General features: G+C 39.4%; 1 protein-coding gene across 1 annotated transcript in view; it reads left to right on the forward strand.

The window, feature by feature from the left end:
- Positions 1 to 17,862, forward strand: part of TBC1D9 (TBC1 domain family member 9) — a 149,384-nt gene that overhangs the window by 71,790 nt on the left and 59,732 nt on the right. Inside the window, exon 3 of the mRNA XM_004385471.2 lies at positions 11,221 to 11,339. Within this exon, the coding sequence (XP_004385528.1) occupies positions 11,221 to 11,339 (119 nt within the window). The remainder of the gene's footprint in view (positions 1 to 11,220; positions 11,340 to 17,862) is intronic.

Below are 17,862 nucleotides of genomic sequence, written 5' to 3' on the forward strand. Positions count from 1 at the left end.
TGACACAGACCACTTTATATAGAACATCAGTAGTCTTAGAACTAAATCCCAGTTGTGTGGTTTACAGTAGACTTGAACTACATGGAACCAGGCAAGAGGAATCTTTCTGACCTAGTCTAACTCACTGTCAATATAATAACCACCTGGCCTTTGGTAATTTGAAAAGAGTTACTTGGTGAGACATTATTTCCATACAGAGATAGATAGCTGCTGTAGGTTCAACTCTGACTCATGGCGACCCTATGTACAACAGAACGAAATAGTTCCCAGTCCTGTTATCCTCACAATTGCTGGCATGTTCAAGTCCATCATTGTGGATATTGTGCCAGTCCATCTCCCTTGCCCTTTCTGGCCCTCTACTTCCCCAAACACTGTGTTCTCCTTTAGCAGTTGATCCCTCCTCATGACATGTCCAAAGCAAGTGAGTTGGACAGTGTTCAGTTGTGATCCATAAGGTTTCCACTGGCTGATTTTCTGAAATAGATCACCAGCCCTTTTCTCCTGGTTGTCTTAGTCTGGAAGCTCTGCCGAAACCTGTCCACCATGGGTGAACCTGTTGATATTTGAAATACCAGTGGCACAGCTTCCAGCATCATGACAACACAGAAGCAGTGCAACAAACTGACAGATGGGTGGTGGTATTTCCATATACTTCTTTTTATTATCTCTTAATAACTCTGTATCCAGAAACTGAAATTTTTTTTACATTTCCTTCACATCAAGAGCTTTAGTTGATAAAGGAAGCTAAAAATCTTTTAAGTGATGACTCTTTCTTTTCACGAGTAACCAGAATGTAGTCTCCGTTCTCTTTGATTGACATGCCAGTGTGCTAGGAATTCTAGTGTATAGAAAAGCATTTTGTTCAGTGGTTGGTACAGTAAATCATACTTTTCAGCATCTCTAAGAACATAAAAGTATTTGTCCAGCCAACTTTGTGGAGCTGGTTTTACTCCAATTCTGCCTCTCTCCGCTACCAGTCAACTGACTATTTTGCAGGCAGAGCTCCCAGCAGGGAACTAAGCACGTGCAGTTTTGTCCCCAAAAGCTGTGTTTTGGACTTTGTGGCCCAAGATGCAGGAGACAGCCCCATCCTTTTTCCTCCATAGCCTTCAGTGGGTGAAGGTAGAAGCCAATCCATTTGACCTTCTCCACATTAGAAGAATTTGAAGGATCATCGGACAGTAAGAAGGAGTGGGAATATAGACACACTGAAAGGCAGATAATTCTAAGGACATTGTCTAGTGAGAGGAGCTCTGGGACAGCTGAGGAGAAGAATTAGAAGTTGAGAGAGAAAGGAGGAGCTGACAGTTTCCTCTAGATACATCTGACCTTCAGACAGGACTTACAAAGGACATAGGGTGGAGAATATGTGTTTGATGGACACTCACTGATAACACCGCCTTCAACAGTGCCTTTGATTTAGCTGCCCTTTTAGTTTTCTTTTTCTTTACCATTCCAGAATCTCCTCCAGGCCTAGATGATAATTCAGTTTCAGAGCTGGAAGATACATCAGCCATCATCTTGTCTAACTCTCTACTTTAATAGGATATAAAGGCAAAGTGAATTGCCCAAGTTCCCGTTGCTAGTTACAGCTAGTTAGTGGTAGAACAGGGACCAAGTTCCCAGGTCTCCCGCTCCCAGCCCAGTACTTTTTAAGCAGCACCATGCTGGCTTTTATGATTAAACATTTTTTTAGTCAGCAGCTGGTAAGACCCAGAGTTTAATTACAGATTGCTAATTGGTTCTGCCCCTGTTATTTCTCTACCGTAGATGGAGAAAATGTTGGGTAATTTAGATATCTTCCATATGAGGTATGGACACACTGTGGAAGCTGATAGGTATTTTTATAATCCTTTTATAATCCTTTCTTGGTTTGTGTATCTCAAGAATTATTCTTGTATCCTTGGGAACACAGCACTGAAAACAAAACAAAAACTTGCCTCTTTAAGCAATACATGTTCATTGCAGAAAATTAGAAAATATAGAAAGTATACATACATATATATGTATTGTTGTTTGTGCCGTTGAGTCAATTCCAACTCACAGCGACCCTATATGACAGAGTAGAACAGCCCCATAGGGTTTCCTAAGCTGTAATCTTTACGGGAGCAGATTGCCAGATCTTTTCTCCCACAGAGCTGCTCGTGGGTTTGAACCACCAACCTTTCAGTTAGCACCTGAGCACTTACCCATTGCACCAGTAGAGTTCCTTATATACGTATATATACCCATCTATATGTAATGTAGAATCAAAAAGATTTTTTTCAAAGCATTTATGTATATTTAGAAGCAAATAAAAATGGAATTTTCATGTAATATATTTGAAAATACTTCTCCATATCAATAAAATGTAATGCTATAGTGTCAGTTTTAATAGGTGAATAATATTTCACTGTGTATGTAACATAATTTATATAACTGATATGCTGCTGTTGAAAACCTAGGGTCTTTTCTCCTGTAATGTTACTGAATTTTGAACAACCTTAGATGAATATCCTCCAAGCAAAATCTTTGTACATTCCCTTAATTATCACCTTACGATAATTTTTTAGAAGTAGATATGCTGAGTCAAAGAACGTGTGTATTTAAGTCTTAGTATCTCTAATCCGATTGCCTTCCAGAAAGATAGCCATTTATACTCCTGCCAGCAGTGTGGGAGGGTGCCAAGGCACGTTAATATAAGGACATCAACCACTGATCGTTACTTCCAAGATTGGAATAGTTATCTGGGGCTCTGTCTTTTCAAAGTGATTATAAAGCTGTGAGCATATTGTTATGCCCTGTCCTAGTTATCCAGTGCTGCTATAACAGAAATACCAAAGTGGATGGCTTTAACAAACAGAAATTTATTCTCTCACAGTTAAGGAGGCTGCAAGCCCGAATTCAGGGTGCCAGCTCCAGGGGAAGGCTTTCTCTCTCTGTCGGCTCTGGAGGAAAGTCCTTGTCATCAATCTTCCCCAGGACTAGGAGCGTCTCAGCGCCAGAACCCCAGGTCCAAAGGACACGCTCTGCTCCTGGCATGCTTTCTTGGTGGTAGAAGGTCCCCGTCTCTCGGCTTACTTCTCTCTTTTATATCTCAAAAAAGATTGATTTAAGGCACAACCTAATCATGTAGATTGAATCCTGCCTCATTAACATAACTGCCGCTAATCCCACCTCATTAACATCATAGAGGTAGGATTTGTAACACATAGGAAAATCACATCAGATAACAAAATGGTGGACAATCACACAATACTGGGAATCATGGACTAGCTGAATTAACAGATATTTTTGGGGAACACAATTTAATTCATGATATGCCCCCTAGGATAGAATAAGCAGAGTCATGTAAGAAGCTTGTCATAATTACATAAGGAGTTCTAGGTGTGTCTTAGTTCAATAACATGTACACCTTGCAATCCAAACATAATGAGGCCAGGGCCAGAGAGATTTCTTAGTGTCCTGAACTTTACCAGTTGCCGTTGAGTCGATTCCAGCTCACGGCAACCACGTGTGTGTCAGAGTAGAACTATGCTCCATAGGGTTTTCAGTGGCTGATTTTCTAGAATTAAATTGCTAGGCCTTTCTTCTGAAGAGCTTGTGGGTAAACTTTAACCCCCAACCTTTCAGTTACCACCCAGGGACTCCTAGTGGAGTCCTTGGAATTCTAGAAGTTAGAGATATCTTCTGCATCACATTTCAAGATTAGGTCTTTGTGTTCTGTTCTTTATGATGGTAATAGTAACTGTTTACTTAGTGTTTGTTATATTCTAGGCCTGTGCTGAGGACTTTATATATATCATATTATTTCATCTCAAGCACAAACCAGTGCAGTGGATATTGTTACCCATACATTACAGATGAAAGATCTGAATCACAATGATGTTAGGTAACTTGGCCAAGGTCACACAGCTAGTATATGTCATGGTAGGGATTTTAAACCAGATATTTTTTGGACATGAAAGTCTGTTATCTGAGCCATTAGGCCCACCTCCCTAATAACAAGCTTTTATTACTCCAGATAATCTCATCTCTTTTCATACTAATCACACTCCTTAAATGTTTGTTGTTGTGTGCCATCGAGTCCATTCTGACTCATAGTGACTCTATAGGACAGGGTAGAACTGCCTCATAGGATTTCCTAGTCTGTAATCATCCAAGAACGAACAAATCTGTCTTGGAAGAAGTACAGCCAGAATGCTCCTCTTTGTCTTACATACTTTGGGCATGTTATCAGGAGGGACCAATCCCTGGAGAAAGACATCATACATGGTAAAGTAGAGGGTCAGTGAAAAAGAGGAAGACCCTCAACGAGATGGATTGACACAGTGGCTGCAACAATGGGCTCAAACATAGCAATGATTGTGAGGATGGTACAGGACAGGGCAGTGTTTTGTTCTGTTGTGTGTGGGGTTGCTTTGAGTCAGAAGGGACTGGACAGCACCTAACAGCAACAACAGCAGCCTTTACAGGAGCAGATTGCCAGGTCTTTTCTCCCACAGAGTGGCTGGTGAGTTCTAACCACAGACCTTTTGGTTAGCAGCGAAATGCTTTACCCATTGCGCCACCAGAGCACCTTCTTAAATATGTTAAGAGGCAGTAAAGTATAGCAACTAAGAGTATAAGCTTTGGAGCTAGACAAATCTGGGTTTGATTTCTTAGAAATAGAACCTACACAAGCCTTGGTTTCCTCATATATAAAAGGGACTATAACTGAACCTAGTTGCAGGATTGCTGTGAGACTATGTGTGGTAACATCCTTTTAGTTAAAGCATGACTCCTGGCATTTGATAAACACAATTAAATAGTAGATAACATTATCATTATCTTGTTATTTAACCTGCTGGTAGTTATGTATTGCTTTAATTAGGGGTGGATTTTTAAAAAGTAGATTTCCTGTTTGTTTCTTAAAATGCTTCAAATCACCATGCAATTTTTGGGTTCTGTTTTTCTGGGTGTAGAGAGTACAGTAATGGCTTTGTATACACAGGGACAGGTAGCTCCTGCTCCAGTGTATTGGGCATTATTCTTGCTTTCATTTAGTATTTAAACTTCAATATTGTCATCTTTGTGGCTACCATGGCACTTTGTGTGAGGCCATAAAATAGATGATTTCTTCTTTTGATCCTTTTTATTTGAGTAACTTTCAAGTCTGTTCATTTGAAGACTGACTCAGCTGGAGGAACCCAAACAGCCTGCTCTGGTGTCTGAAAATACTAGGTTGATTGCTTTGGAATCCTTAGGAGATTTAGGGGTTTGGTTTTGTTTGGTTTTCTGCTGTGTCATGAGTGGGTTTTTGTTTTTTTGTATGTACATTTAAAAAACAACAAGAACCATTGCCGCGAGTCGATTCCTCATAGCGACCCTATAGGACAGAGTAGAACTGCTCCATAGGGTTTCCAAGGCTGTAATCTTTACAGAAACAGACTGCCACATCTTTCTCCCATGGAGTGGCTGGTTGGTTTGAACCACGACCTTTTGGTTTGCAGCCTAGCACTTAACCACTGCACCACCAGGGCTCCTTTGTATGTACATACAAAAATATATTTACACATGTACACACGCATTTATGAGAATTGACCTTCTTAGTTATTGTGGAATTCAGGCTTTTTAAAAGTCAGTGCTTCAGTCTCAGAAGCAAAATGTATTACTAATCACACTTTACAAAAGAAGTATCTACTGAGTATCTGTCAATGGGGCCTTAAGCCTTGCGTTCTCAATTGTCAGAGGCCACATATGATAGAATCATTTTGTGGGCTCATCTTAATGCTTCTTTGTATTTCTAAAGGCTTTTTATTTCAAGTAGACTTCATGTACTTTAAGGTACATTTCAAATTAGATGAGAAATTAGGATGATTTAGTATTTTCCATCATCAGATAGCATTTAAAAGTTGTCCAGACATGCGTACAGGGGCCTGTGGCTGGTATTTTTTTTTAAAAAAAAAACCTCCCTGAAGGACAAAGATGCTCATTTTTCCAAAATTACTTCTAAGTAACTTTAAGCCTATCGAGTGTTGATCTAGTGCTACCACAGCGGAATGTTTTGACTTGAGTTTCCTGAAGCATTCTCATATCTGACACGAGCTTTCTTTGTTGTCCCAGCTGATTACACAGCCGGGTCAGCTTGTTTTTCCTGCTATATCTCTGTAAATTGGGGCCTGTCCAGAAAATCAATCGCCAAGACCTTCCTTTCTCTTTGCGCATCTAGCACACTGTGCTCAAACTGCTGGGTAAATAGACTAGTTGCTTTTCAGAGTCAGGGTAAAAGAGCTCCATGTCATCTCACTTTGAACAATGGCCAGATAAGTTTCAGGGCCTAAGTTATTGCAGCACTTGTACTTACCTACATGAAAAATGAAAGAGCCATTTATAAGGCGCATTTAGGGTTCAAACATGTCTCCTTCGGAGCCTCACTGGTCCTTAAAAAGTGGTCTGGAAACAGTGACAGTTGCTCCCAAGCTGTGCACAGAGTGTTCGCTCTGTGACCTCTGAGAGGTGAGTTTGGTCTGGGGTGAAAAGTGGAAGTGGCTTCCTGCTCCCAGAAATACTTCTTTACTTGATTGATATCTTCAGAATTTGTGTCATCTGTTGGTGGAGGGAGTCAAGTCTTGGCTTATAGGTGTCTTCATAGTTCTGGTCTCCAGAACCGGGAGCCTGGACACCTGCCCCCATTTACCCCTTGGTGTGCCTTCTGGATAGATGATGTATATAATATATATATATGATAGATTACATATATATATAGATATAAATATATATATGATACATATATATATCAAAGAATATATATGGTGCATTTGTACAGTAGAGGTCTTATTTCGGGGCACTTTTACTTGCATTATTCTCCCTGGAAAGTGGCTCTTGGGTGTAAATAGGAATCCATAGTTCGGTTCCTGAAGTTATTGTTGGCTGATTGCATTTGTTTTTTCTTTACCCGAATAGTATACGTTGACAATGGTGCCTTACTTATCTGGGATCCAATATTTTGGAACTCTTAGGCTCGTAGTCTAGCTGTAGCCAGAAGAAATCTCCAAAACTTCTTTGGTAGTACAGAAACAGTCCCAAAGCACCTAGTAAGCTGAAGGAGTTGAAGACTACTGAGATTTGCAGTCCCAGTACTTCTATAGATAGGAGCAGGGAGTGGCTGGTGATAACTCTAAAAGGCCACCCTTTTCATGTGAAGTTGAGAAGTGTGGGAGCAGCAACAGACGATGGCGGATGGAAGAGAAACAGCACCATAGGAGTGGGGGCCACTGTTGGTAATCGAATACAGAAACATTGGGAGCCCCAGGTGAAAATAGTGTTAGGTGGTGGAAGGTGGAGATTGTGGAAATGATGACTAGTGGGACAGAGTGGAGAGCAGGTGGTTCCAGGACTGCAGAGGAGGCAATATGTGGGGAAACAATGGTGAAGTGAACGTGTTCTTCAATACTGTAGCCCAAGAATGAACGGATGGCTATTTGAAGATGGAAAGGGGGAGGGGCGAATGATATATCAGCCCTGTGGACCTTCATATAATGCCAGTGAAGATGTTGTTGTTAGCTGCCATCAAGTTGGCTCCAACTCATGGCGACTTAATGTATAACAGAACAAAACGTTGCTGGTCCTGCTCCAACTTCATGATGGTATGTTCGGTATGTTTGACTCCATTGTTCTGGCTATTGTGTCAATCCATCTCATTTTTGTTGACCTTCTTCTTTACCAAACCTGATGTCTTTGTTTAGTGATTGTCCTTTCCTAATGACGTGTCCAAAGTAAGGAAGACGAAGTCTCGCCATCCTCGCCTCTAAGGAGCATTCTGGTTGTATTTATTCTAAGAGATTTGTTTGTTCTTTTGGCAGTCTACAGTATATTCAATGTTCTTCACCAATGCCACAATTTAAAGGCATCAATTCTTCTGTCTTCCTTTTTCATTGTCCAGCTTTCACATGCATATGAGGGGATTGAAAAGACCTTGGCTTGGGTCAGGTGCATCTTAGTCATCTAAGTGACATCTTTGCTTTTTGAAAGTTTAATTAAAGAGGTCTTTTTCAGCAGATTTGCTCAGTGTAATACACGGTTTGATTTCTTGACTGCAGCTTCCATGGACAGCGATTGTTAGGCATGAGTAAATGTTTGTTGAAGAGCACATGCATGCACACAGCATATCTACCATGGGTGTGTACGTGGGGGTGGGGAGGATGTTTTGTATGTGAACGTGTGCATAAAGAACACTTTGAAGGCAGTATGTGCAAAGCTGAAGGCACACTTGTTCTGCTCCAGGCCTTGCATCTGATGGACTTCTTTATCAGTGACAACCCAGCAATATGAGGGTGAGTTGGATTCCATGACCATGTAACAGGGACTCCAAAGTCAACTACCTGGCGTGACTACCCAGTACAGAGCGAACATGGGTGAAATATCAGTCAAGAACCGAACACCCTGGCTGAGCCAAGGGCCTATGTGAAAATCTACACCTGGAGGGCACATCTATGATCGCTGTAGGCAGGAGCAGATGAGAGGCAAAATCAGAGGCTGGGAATTGTGCTCGATGGGTCTGCAGAAGCTCAGCTGCCCCATGTGCCCCTAGCAGTGCCTCTGTGATAAGGTGCAGTACCTCTGACAGTGCCAGTACACACAGGCTGGACAGCAGGATGGAGGGAACATGGCTGGTATTTACTCTGTCTGGGGTTCTATCTGTGATGGTAGTGTTTACAGGCAGGAAAGAAGCGTTCAGTAGGTTTTAGAACTTTCTAATCAGTATCTAAAAATTTAAAGTTTAAAAAGTTCAATAATTCTCAGTAAACTCCAAAATAACTCATTCCCTAAATATCCCAAATAAGCATTGTATTTTGCATTTGAAAAGTGTATTGTGCTTTTCAAAGTGTATCTGCAGATATTCACCAAAACCTGTTGCCTTCTTGTCAATTCCGACTCATAGCGACCCTAGAGGACAGGGTAGAACTGCCCCATAGGGTTTCCGAGGCTGTAAATCTTTACGGAAGCAGACTGCCATATCTTTCTCCTGTGCAGCGGCTGGTAGATTCAAACCACTGACCTTTCAGTTCGCAGCTAAGCACTTTAACCACTGCGCCACCAGGCTCCTTATCTGCAGGTATTACCCCTTCTGATTTTCACAGCATTGCTCTGAGATGAGTGAGGGTTTTTTTTCCATTAGTCTCCACCTTACATGTGAAGAATTGAGACAGAGGGAGATAAAGCCAACTGTCTAAAGTCACACAACTGGCTGGTGGCAGGGTGGAGTGGGGACCCAAGTATCCTGAGTTCTGGCTCTTGCCATAACATAGTAGTACAGTATCATCCTGCTGCTTATACATGTGGTTGACTGCAGCCCTGTCTTACTTACCCAGTGCTGCAGTAACAAAACTACCCCAAATGGATGACTTTACAGAACAGGAATTTACTGTCCCACAGTTTTGGAGGCCAGAAGTCCAAACTAGGGCATTGGTTCTAGGGGAGGGTCCCTCCTTGTCTGTGGCCCTGGGTATTCCTTGGTGTTCCTTGGTTTCGTCACGTGGTCACATGGCATCTTTCCGCTATGTGTCTGTGTCTATCCTGCCCTTTTTATAAGATGCTGCTCAGAAGTGATTAGGTTTAGGATCACCCCATTCTGCTATGGCCTCATTAACATAACAAAAAACAAAACCCAAACCCGTTGCTGTCGAGTTGATTCCGACTCGTAGTGACCCTACAGGACAGAGTAGAACTGCTCCATAGGGTTTCCAGAGAGCCGCTGGTGGATTTGGACTGCCGATCTTTTGGTTAGCAGCTGAGCTCTTAACCACTGTGCCACTAGGGCTCCAACATAACAAAAGAAACCTCCTATTTCCAAAAAGGGCCATATTTATAGCTTTAGGGGTTAGGACTTTAACATAACTTTTTGGGGACACAGTTCATTCCATAACTAGCCCCAAGTGAGTGAACCATGAAAAGTGCCAATGAAGAGATTCAGTCTATTCTTTAGTGGCACTAGGTTGCCACCCCAGTAAGAAATCTGCTCTTCATCCTCTGCTAAGCATTCCATGCAGGCAATTTTGGTGTTTAATCTTAAAGTAAAAGAAAGTAAACTGGAGTTTTGTTTTGTTTTGTTTTGCCCCTCCTTGAAAAGTGGATCTGGAGCCCCTCAAGCAGGCCTCCCATTTTCCAAGAGAATTCTGGGTATAATTATAGATACGTTTGCGCCTTGTGCCTTTCTTTCCTTGTCAGGAATCAGAGTGAGATTCTGAGACATCTTGAATCACTGGTGACAAGGAACAGAAAGATAAGATGCTTTTAAGAAATCAATTAAAAGCTAACTTAGAAATCTAAGGAGATGCTTACAGGATAAATCAGTGGGATCACAAAATCATTCTTTAATTCTGGAATGAGTAGTGCATACGATTTATATATATATGGATGATTTATAAAATACCATTTTTCCGTAGGAACATTAACAGCCCCAGAGCAAGAAAAAAGAAGGGAATTTATTCTGATATCTTTACAGCTACATCCTGATGGCGTCCCCACTGTGCCCTGCAGTTGTGAGCAGAAGACAGGGTGATGGTTATATCTACTGCAAGGCTAGGATTGTTTAAATTTGAAGGTTGCCAGGTGAGGTGATCTATGCTTATTACTGACCGAAATGTAGCGTCTGGGTTGGAGGCTGCAGGGATGACCTCATCCTTGTGCGTTTTGAGGCAGCAGTGCTAGCGAGAGCCAGGCAGACTGCGCTTCCCTAGAGACAGTCCATTTTCACATCTCATTCATAATTGAAGTGGGTGAGGATAATTTTTTGCCCATTATAGGAGGTGGTTACATCAGATCTCCAGTGACATACCAAAGCTCTCAATTGTTGCAGCTTAACAGCTGTAACCTAGGATGGTAACAAGATCTGTGTTAGCCTGTAAAGTGCAAATTCTAGGAGGGAGGAAAGAGGAGGGTAGCACTCAACTCCCAATCCAAGAACGTAAACGTGAGAAGATGTCGCTGCCTTCTCATCTGAAAACTATCCTAAAAGTTTCTGGACTGTTCTGATCAGACTTGACTGTGACATAGTATTTACTCTTGGGTGTCCACATCTTTACAGGTCTTCTGTGTACAATAGTAACTTCTCCTTGGAGGGGAGAAGCATTTAAAGGCAGAGCTGCTGGAATGAGAGTCGCCTTTGATGGTATAGATTCTTGGTAAAGTGAGCCTGGTTTTTTAATATCTATGTCATGAATTCTGACATTCATTATTACCGTTTTCATATGCATGCAGGTGGTTCCAAGAAAGAAATCACTGAACACTGGGAATGGCTTGAGCAGAATCTGCTGCAGACACTCTCCATCTTTGAGAATGAGAATGATATCACCACATTCGTGAGAGGAAAAATACAGGTAGTAAGTTTAAAAAAAAAACAAAAAAACTTTTTAATTGGAAATAATTTTAAATTTGCATAAAACTTGCAAAAAAAAGAAAGTATAAAATACACCTGTATACCCTTTATGCAGATTCACCCGTTGTTAACATTTTACCTCATTTGCTCTAACCTTTGTTTGGTCACTCACACTCTATTTGAGAGGAATTTTCCTGTAAATACTTCAGTGTGTATTTCCTAAGAATAGGGATACCTGTTGTCGCCAAGTTGATTCCGACTCATGGTCACCCCATGTGTTACAGGATAGAACTGCTCCATAGAGTTTTCTTGGCTGTAATCCTTATGGAAGCAGATTGGTAGGCCTTTCCTCTGAGGCACTGCTGGGTAGGTCTGAGCCTCCAAGCTTTAGATTAGTAGTCAAGCACAAACTTGTTTGTACCACCCAGGGACCTATAAGACTAAGGATAGTCTCTTAAATAACACTTGGTGGTTATCAACGTCAGTAAATTTAACATTAATTCTGTATCTTAATATATGGTACAGATACTGTTTTGTTAACTGACCCAATACTATCCTTTATAGAAATATTTTTCGCTCCTGTATAGGATCCAGTGTAGGAAGGTATTGCATTTAATTTCTATGTCTCTTTAGTCTCCTTCAGTCTGAAACATTTCCATAACATTTCTTTGACTTTGATGACATCGATGTTTTTAAAGCATACAGTTCTGTTTTTTTGATAGAACATTCTTCATGTTGGGCTTATGAGGTATTTCCTTTTGATGAAATTCAGATTATGCATTCCTGGATGGAACACAATCTGAAGTGATCTGTGTCTTTCTCAGAGTATCATTTCTGGAGGCACACAATATCCATCTGCCTTTTATTGGTGTTGCACATTTTGATAACCCAGTTCAGGTATTATCCAGTTTCTCCACTGCATAGTTACTAATTTTGCCTTTGCAAATAATAAACAATTTGCACTTTTCTGTAAGAAAACACTTTAAGGCTATGCAAATATCCTGCTCCTTATCAAAATTCCCCCCTTAATTTAACATCCATTTATAATTTTTTGCCTGAGCCAGTCTTTGCTGATTTTCCAACTCTAGCACTCTCTCCTCATTTACCAGTTGGCACTCAGTATTCTATTATAAGCAGTAGCCCTCGATTTAATTTACTTATCTATTTATTACTGATACGGACTCATGGATTCCTACATTTTTCAATGGTTTATATTTCAGTACTGGACTTAACTATTTCAGCACTCACCTTGTCCCAGATTTAGCCTGAAATTGTGTGTCCTTGTGACATGCTTCCATTATTTTTTTGAGCACTTTGTTCTGGTATAACAAGATGTTCCAGATTCATCTTATACCTTCCCTGCCCCAGGCCTGAACATTTCTTATAGTTTGCTTTCAGTTTTTGGTTCCTTCCCTTTCCCATCATTGCTAATTTAATCTTTTTGAATATGTAAAATATTAACATGTCCCCAAAGTCAAAATTCCTCAGAAAATATCACTTCCTCTGCATCCCTTCTACCCCATTTCTCCTGACACTTTGTTGATAACCAACTTTGACATTATCTGGTTGAGCTTTCCTCTGTTTGTCTTTGTAAAGATAAACAGATATATGTGTTTTTCTTATTTCCCTTTAATTCTTACAGAAAAGGCTTCATGCATATGTGCTCCTCTGCATTTTGGTTTTTTTCACTCAATATTCATACATAGAGATCTTCCACATTCTTTTTGGTTGTTTGTTTTTATGGTTATTTTTGTTTAATTTTAACTTTTTATTTTGAAATAATTTTAGATTTACAGAAGAACTACAAAGATAGTAGAGAATTTCCATGAACCCTACACTCAGCTGCTTCCTTTAATATTAACATCATGCACAACCATGGTGCATTTATCAAATTAACATTGATAATATACTAACTAAGCTACCGACTTTATTTGAATTTCACCAGTTCTCTCCACTTACTGTCTTTTTCTATTCCATTGATCCATTCCCATGTTGCATTTAGTTCTTATTCTTCTTTACAGCTGTATATTGTGCCATTGTGTGTGTATACCATAGATTATTCAGCCAGGCTCCTATGCTTGGACATTTAGGTACTTTTCAATATTTTACAATTACAAATAATGCTACACATGTTTTCATGCATATGTATTTTTGTGTTGTTAGGATTGTAGCCTGAGAATAAACTACTTAAAAGTGGAATTGCCTGACAAAGGGTAAATTCATGTGTAATATTGTTGAATATTGCCCAATTCCCCTCCACAGCAGTGTGCCATTTGCCATTCCCCACAACCTTGCCAACAGAGTGTATTGCCAAGCTTTTGAATTTTTGCCAGTCTGATGGGTGAGAAATGATATTTTGGTGTTGTTTTAATTTGTCTTTATCTTATTATGAGTGAAGCTGAACATCTTTTCATATGTTTAAGGGCTATTTCTATATCTCTTTGTTTTAACTGGTATGATATTCATGGCTTTGGGTCTTATTTTTCTTTAACATTTAAAAAATTCTTTGTGTGTAAGGTCTATTAGCCCTTTATTCATAATATATGTTGCAGATAATTTCTCTGCATTTGTCATTTGTCTTTTGAATTTGCTTGCAGTAGTTTTAGCCGTGCAAAACCTGAAGTTTTTTTTTAATCAAATTTAGCAATTCTTTATATTATTGCACCTGGATTTTCAGTCATAGTTAGAAAGCCTTTCTGTACAAACAAATTAAAGAGGAATTCTAGGTCATGATCTGACATTGTTTCTCATTAAAATTCCACAGAATGGTCTAATTTTATTTTTCTTTCTTCTACTTTCTAAACTTTTTACATGAACATGTACCACTTTTATAGTCAGAAAAAGAAGTTAAAATACATATGAATGGAATTTCATTGTTCATTAGAATCTGATGTTTTTGAAGGCAAGAGCTGAATTTTAACCGGACCATATAAAATTCATGAGGACAGAGCACATATGCAATCATATAATAACATCACCTTCTTCCTCTACTCCTACACTTTACCCCACAAAATTAATATTTTATGACTGCTTCAAGACTGGCAATTTAAGTTTCTACTCTATCCTTATTAAAGAGATTAAAAGAGGAGTGAAAAGAATAAAAATTGGAGAAGGGGAGACAAGGAGGAGATGGCAGGTTCCACACACAAAAAAATACTTTGAATAACTGAGTTGTTTTATTGACAAAATCAATCAGATTTTATAACACTTTCATTTTATTACTAAATCATGTATCTGAATTTCTGGGAAGTAATGTAAATGGTGAGACAGAATTCCTGATATGATTGTGAAGGAGAGGCTGGTGGAAAGGACTAGATTGGCATAAGGAGGACACAAATACGTGAAGCATCATCTCCCTCCAGGAGCCATGGTTGAAGGTCCCGGTTACTTTTTCATGATTCTCCCCCAGATGTTATCATCTTTGAAAATTTGGCACAGATAAAGAGTTATAGAAAGAAACCAAAGCTTAGAAGTGAAAATATTAACAAAAACCAAACCAGCTGCAGTCGAGTTGATGCTGACTCGTTGTGACCCCATGTGTTTTAGAGTAGAACTGTGGCCCATAGGTTTTTCAATGACTATGATCTTTTGGAAGCAGATTGCCCTGCCTTTTTTCCCAGTGTCCCTGGGTAGGTTCAGACTGACAACATTTCAGTTACTAGTCTAGCAATTAACCATTTACTCCACCCAGGGCCTCCAGAAGTGACAATAGCCAGGAAGAAAACAAGGACCAATTATGTCAAACAACCACTTTTCTTACCATTTTCATTACACCAAAATGTTATATTTAATTGTCCTGAAATCAGTTATGAGGAAGGAATTGCCATTAATGCAATTATGTATGAAAGGATGTCATTCATGTACAAATGGCTTAAGCATTCACAGACTGTCCAATAATTAAGGAACTAACAAATTTGTCTTAAGACCTAATTAATGTTTATAAATTATAAATATAATAACTACAGAGGCAACCATAATCCAGCACCATTGAGAGCATTTTTGTGTATTTTTTCTAAACTTTTAATTTGTATATTTAACGTAATAGCTGTTGTACTGTACATGTAATTTTGTACCTCATTCTGTTTTCCTTCACAGTCTATCCACTATATTGTTATGTCTTTTTAGTTGTTATTTTAATAACTGAATATTATTCTATATTTGACTTTACTTTTCCTCCTTTTTGGAAGTCACCTTAGCTCTTTTCCATTTGGGAGAGAGGGAGGGGCAGGCACAAACAATAGTATAGTGAATAGTTTGTTCATATAACTTTTCCCATAAGTTTTGTTTTTTCCTTTCGCATAGATTCCAAAATGTGGATTGATGGGTTAAACAGTTTAAACATTTTTAATAGACCTTAGTAGATATTGTCAGTGTATTAGAATACTTGTGTGATCGTACCGTTGCCTGCATTCAGCATTATACTTGTTTAAATGGTTTTTTTCAAATTCAGTAGGTGAAAATTGGTATCTTATTGTTTTAATTTTTCTATGTTTATGAGGTTGAACATTTTTCTGTGTTTTTCCATGCTTCCTAAGTTAATTTTCCCTTTTTTTGGAATTATCAGTTAATGTCCTTTTGCATATTTAAAATTATATTGGATCTCTAACATATTTGTATTACGTTAGTTTTCCAAAATCAAAAGGAGTTATTGCCTAGAACTGGGGTGACCTATTTTATATTATGTAGAACCTGTAGAACCTATGGGAAGAAGGTATTCCATCCCTTTGTTCTATCACCTGGTCTCTCTGGCTAAAAAAATATTACAGCAAACTCAGAAAATGTTCTGCATTCTGCCCCCTGTCTTCAAGGTGGGAAAGTTGGGTGCATAGTTTTATGGGGACTGTGATCCTTATTGTTAAAATTAGTTGGCAAGACCTAGTTTGTTGATACTGGGATATGAGGCCACAGAATGTTTCAGAGTCCCATATCTATATCTTCAGTTTTACCATAAATTCTCTCACATTTGAAAACATTTTCTTTTTAAATTTTAAATGAGAAATCTAGAAATGTGTATTTAATAGATCTTTTAGCAGAATGATAGATAGCATAGTCTGAACCTAGTGTTTTTCCACTCAAAACATTTGAGTATCATTTGATTTGTTTGATTTGTTATCTGAAACTCCTTTCTAATAGTCTCCCTATTTTTACTGCAGTGGCCTGGAAGCAGAGAAAATCTTAGCTCACTTGAGGGTCTCCAGGTTAACTCTGAGTTAATCGACTATTGGGATTACCTTGGGGCCCAACTGCTGCCTCCTATTAGTGGGTTCTTATTCAGTTATTTGTCTGTACTCAGACATTTATTCTTTGTTCATTCTTATATACTTTTTGACCTCCCTCTAAAGGCATTGTCAAGTTTAAGATGACATATAGGCTATATTTGCCAACTGGGATAGGTTTTTTCATCCCTCTTCCATTCTGAACAGGCTTCTCCCCACCCAGAGGTCCAGTGCCCTCATGCTGCCTCCAGGTTCCCTAATGTGACCCTCTACCAAAGCCTGCTCACCCCTGAAGCAGCCTATGATTCAAAATTGATCTCCCCTACCTTCTATCAAGGTCAACCTCTCTGTTCTCTCAGGGAGTAATATCAAAAGTAGTGGAAGGAAATGATCTTCTGTCTCACAGAAAAGTACATTGCTACTTCAGCCTCCAGCCCTCCTGTATGACAAAAGAACAGGATTCAGCGGCTTGGTACTTAATTCCCCAAGGGTTGCTAACTTTTAACCTCAGATCCAGAATTCTGCAACTCCAGATGACACAATAAAGACTAAGACCTATCCCCTTGAAATACTTACATTCTAATGTGGAAGGATAATGTACACTTACTTAATAATCCTTTATTGAACATCTTTCATGTACTGGATACTGGTGATAAAAAAAAAATATTCAAGACACCATTGCTCTCTCAAGAACTCAAAATATGTTCAGTCACTATATAAATTAAGGGAGCCCTGGTGGCGCAGTGGTTAAGAGCTAGGCTGCTAACCAAAAGGCCACCAGTTCGAATCCACCAGCCACTCCTTGGACACCCTATAGGGCAGTTCTACTCTGTCCTATAGGGTGGCTATGAGTTGGAATCAACTGAACAGCAACCGATTTTGTTTTGGTTATATAAATTAAGAGAACACAGAGGTAAGAATGTTGAGTTGTTTTGTTGGGTGCTATAGAGTCAGTTTCAACTCACAGCAACCCCATGTAACAGAGTAGAACTGCCCCGTAGGGTTTTCTTGGCTGTAATCTTTACAGAAGCAGATCACGAGCTCTCTCTCTTGCAGAGCCACCAGGTGAGTTCCAACCACCAACCTTTCAGTTAGCAGCTAAGCACTTAGCTGTTGCACCACCAGGGCTCCTTTAGAATGCTGGGTTAGTTTCATAGAAAACATCATATTTAAGCTAAACCTAGAAAGATTGGTTTGGTCACAAATCCCATAAAATAATGGGATTTTATGGCAAAAGATACCATTTAGACTTTTCCATTTTCACTGAGAGCCTATGGAAGTTCTTAACGTGGGAATGCTATGGTCAGA

Source organism: Trichechus manatus, unplaced genomic scaffold (genome assembly GCF_000243295.1).
Source record: "Trichechus manatus latirostris isolate Lorelei unplaced genomic scaffold, TriManLat1.0 scaffold00139, whole genome shotgun sequence".
NCBI classification, from domain to species: domain Eukaryota; kingdom Metazoa; phylum Chordata; class Mammalia; order Sirenia; family Trichechidae; genus Trichechus; species Trichechus manatus.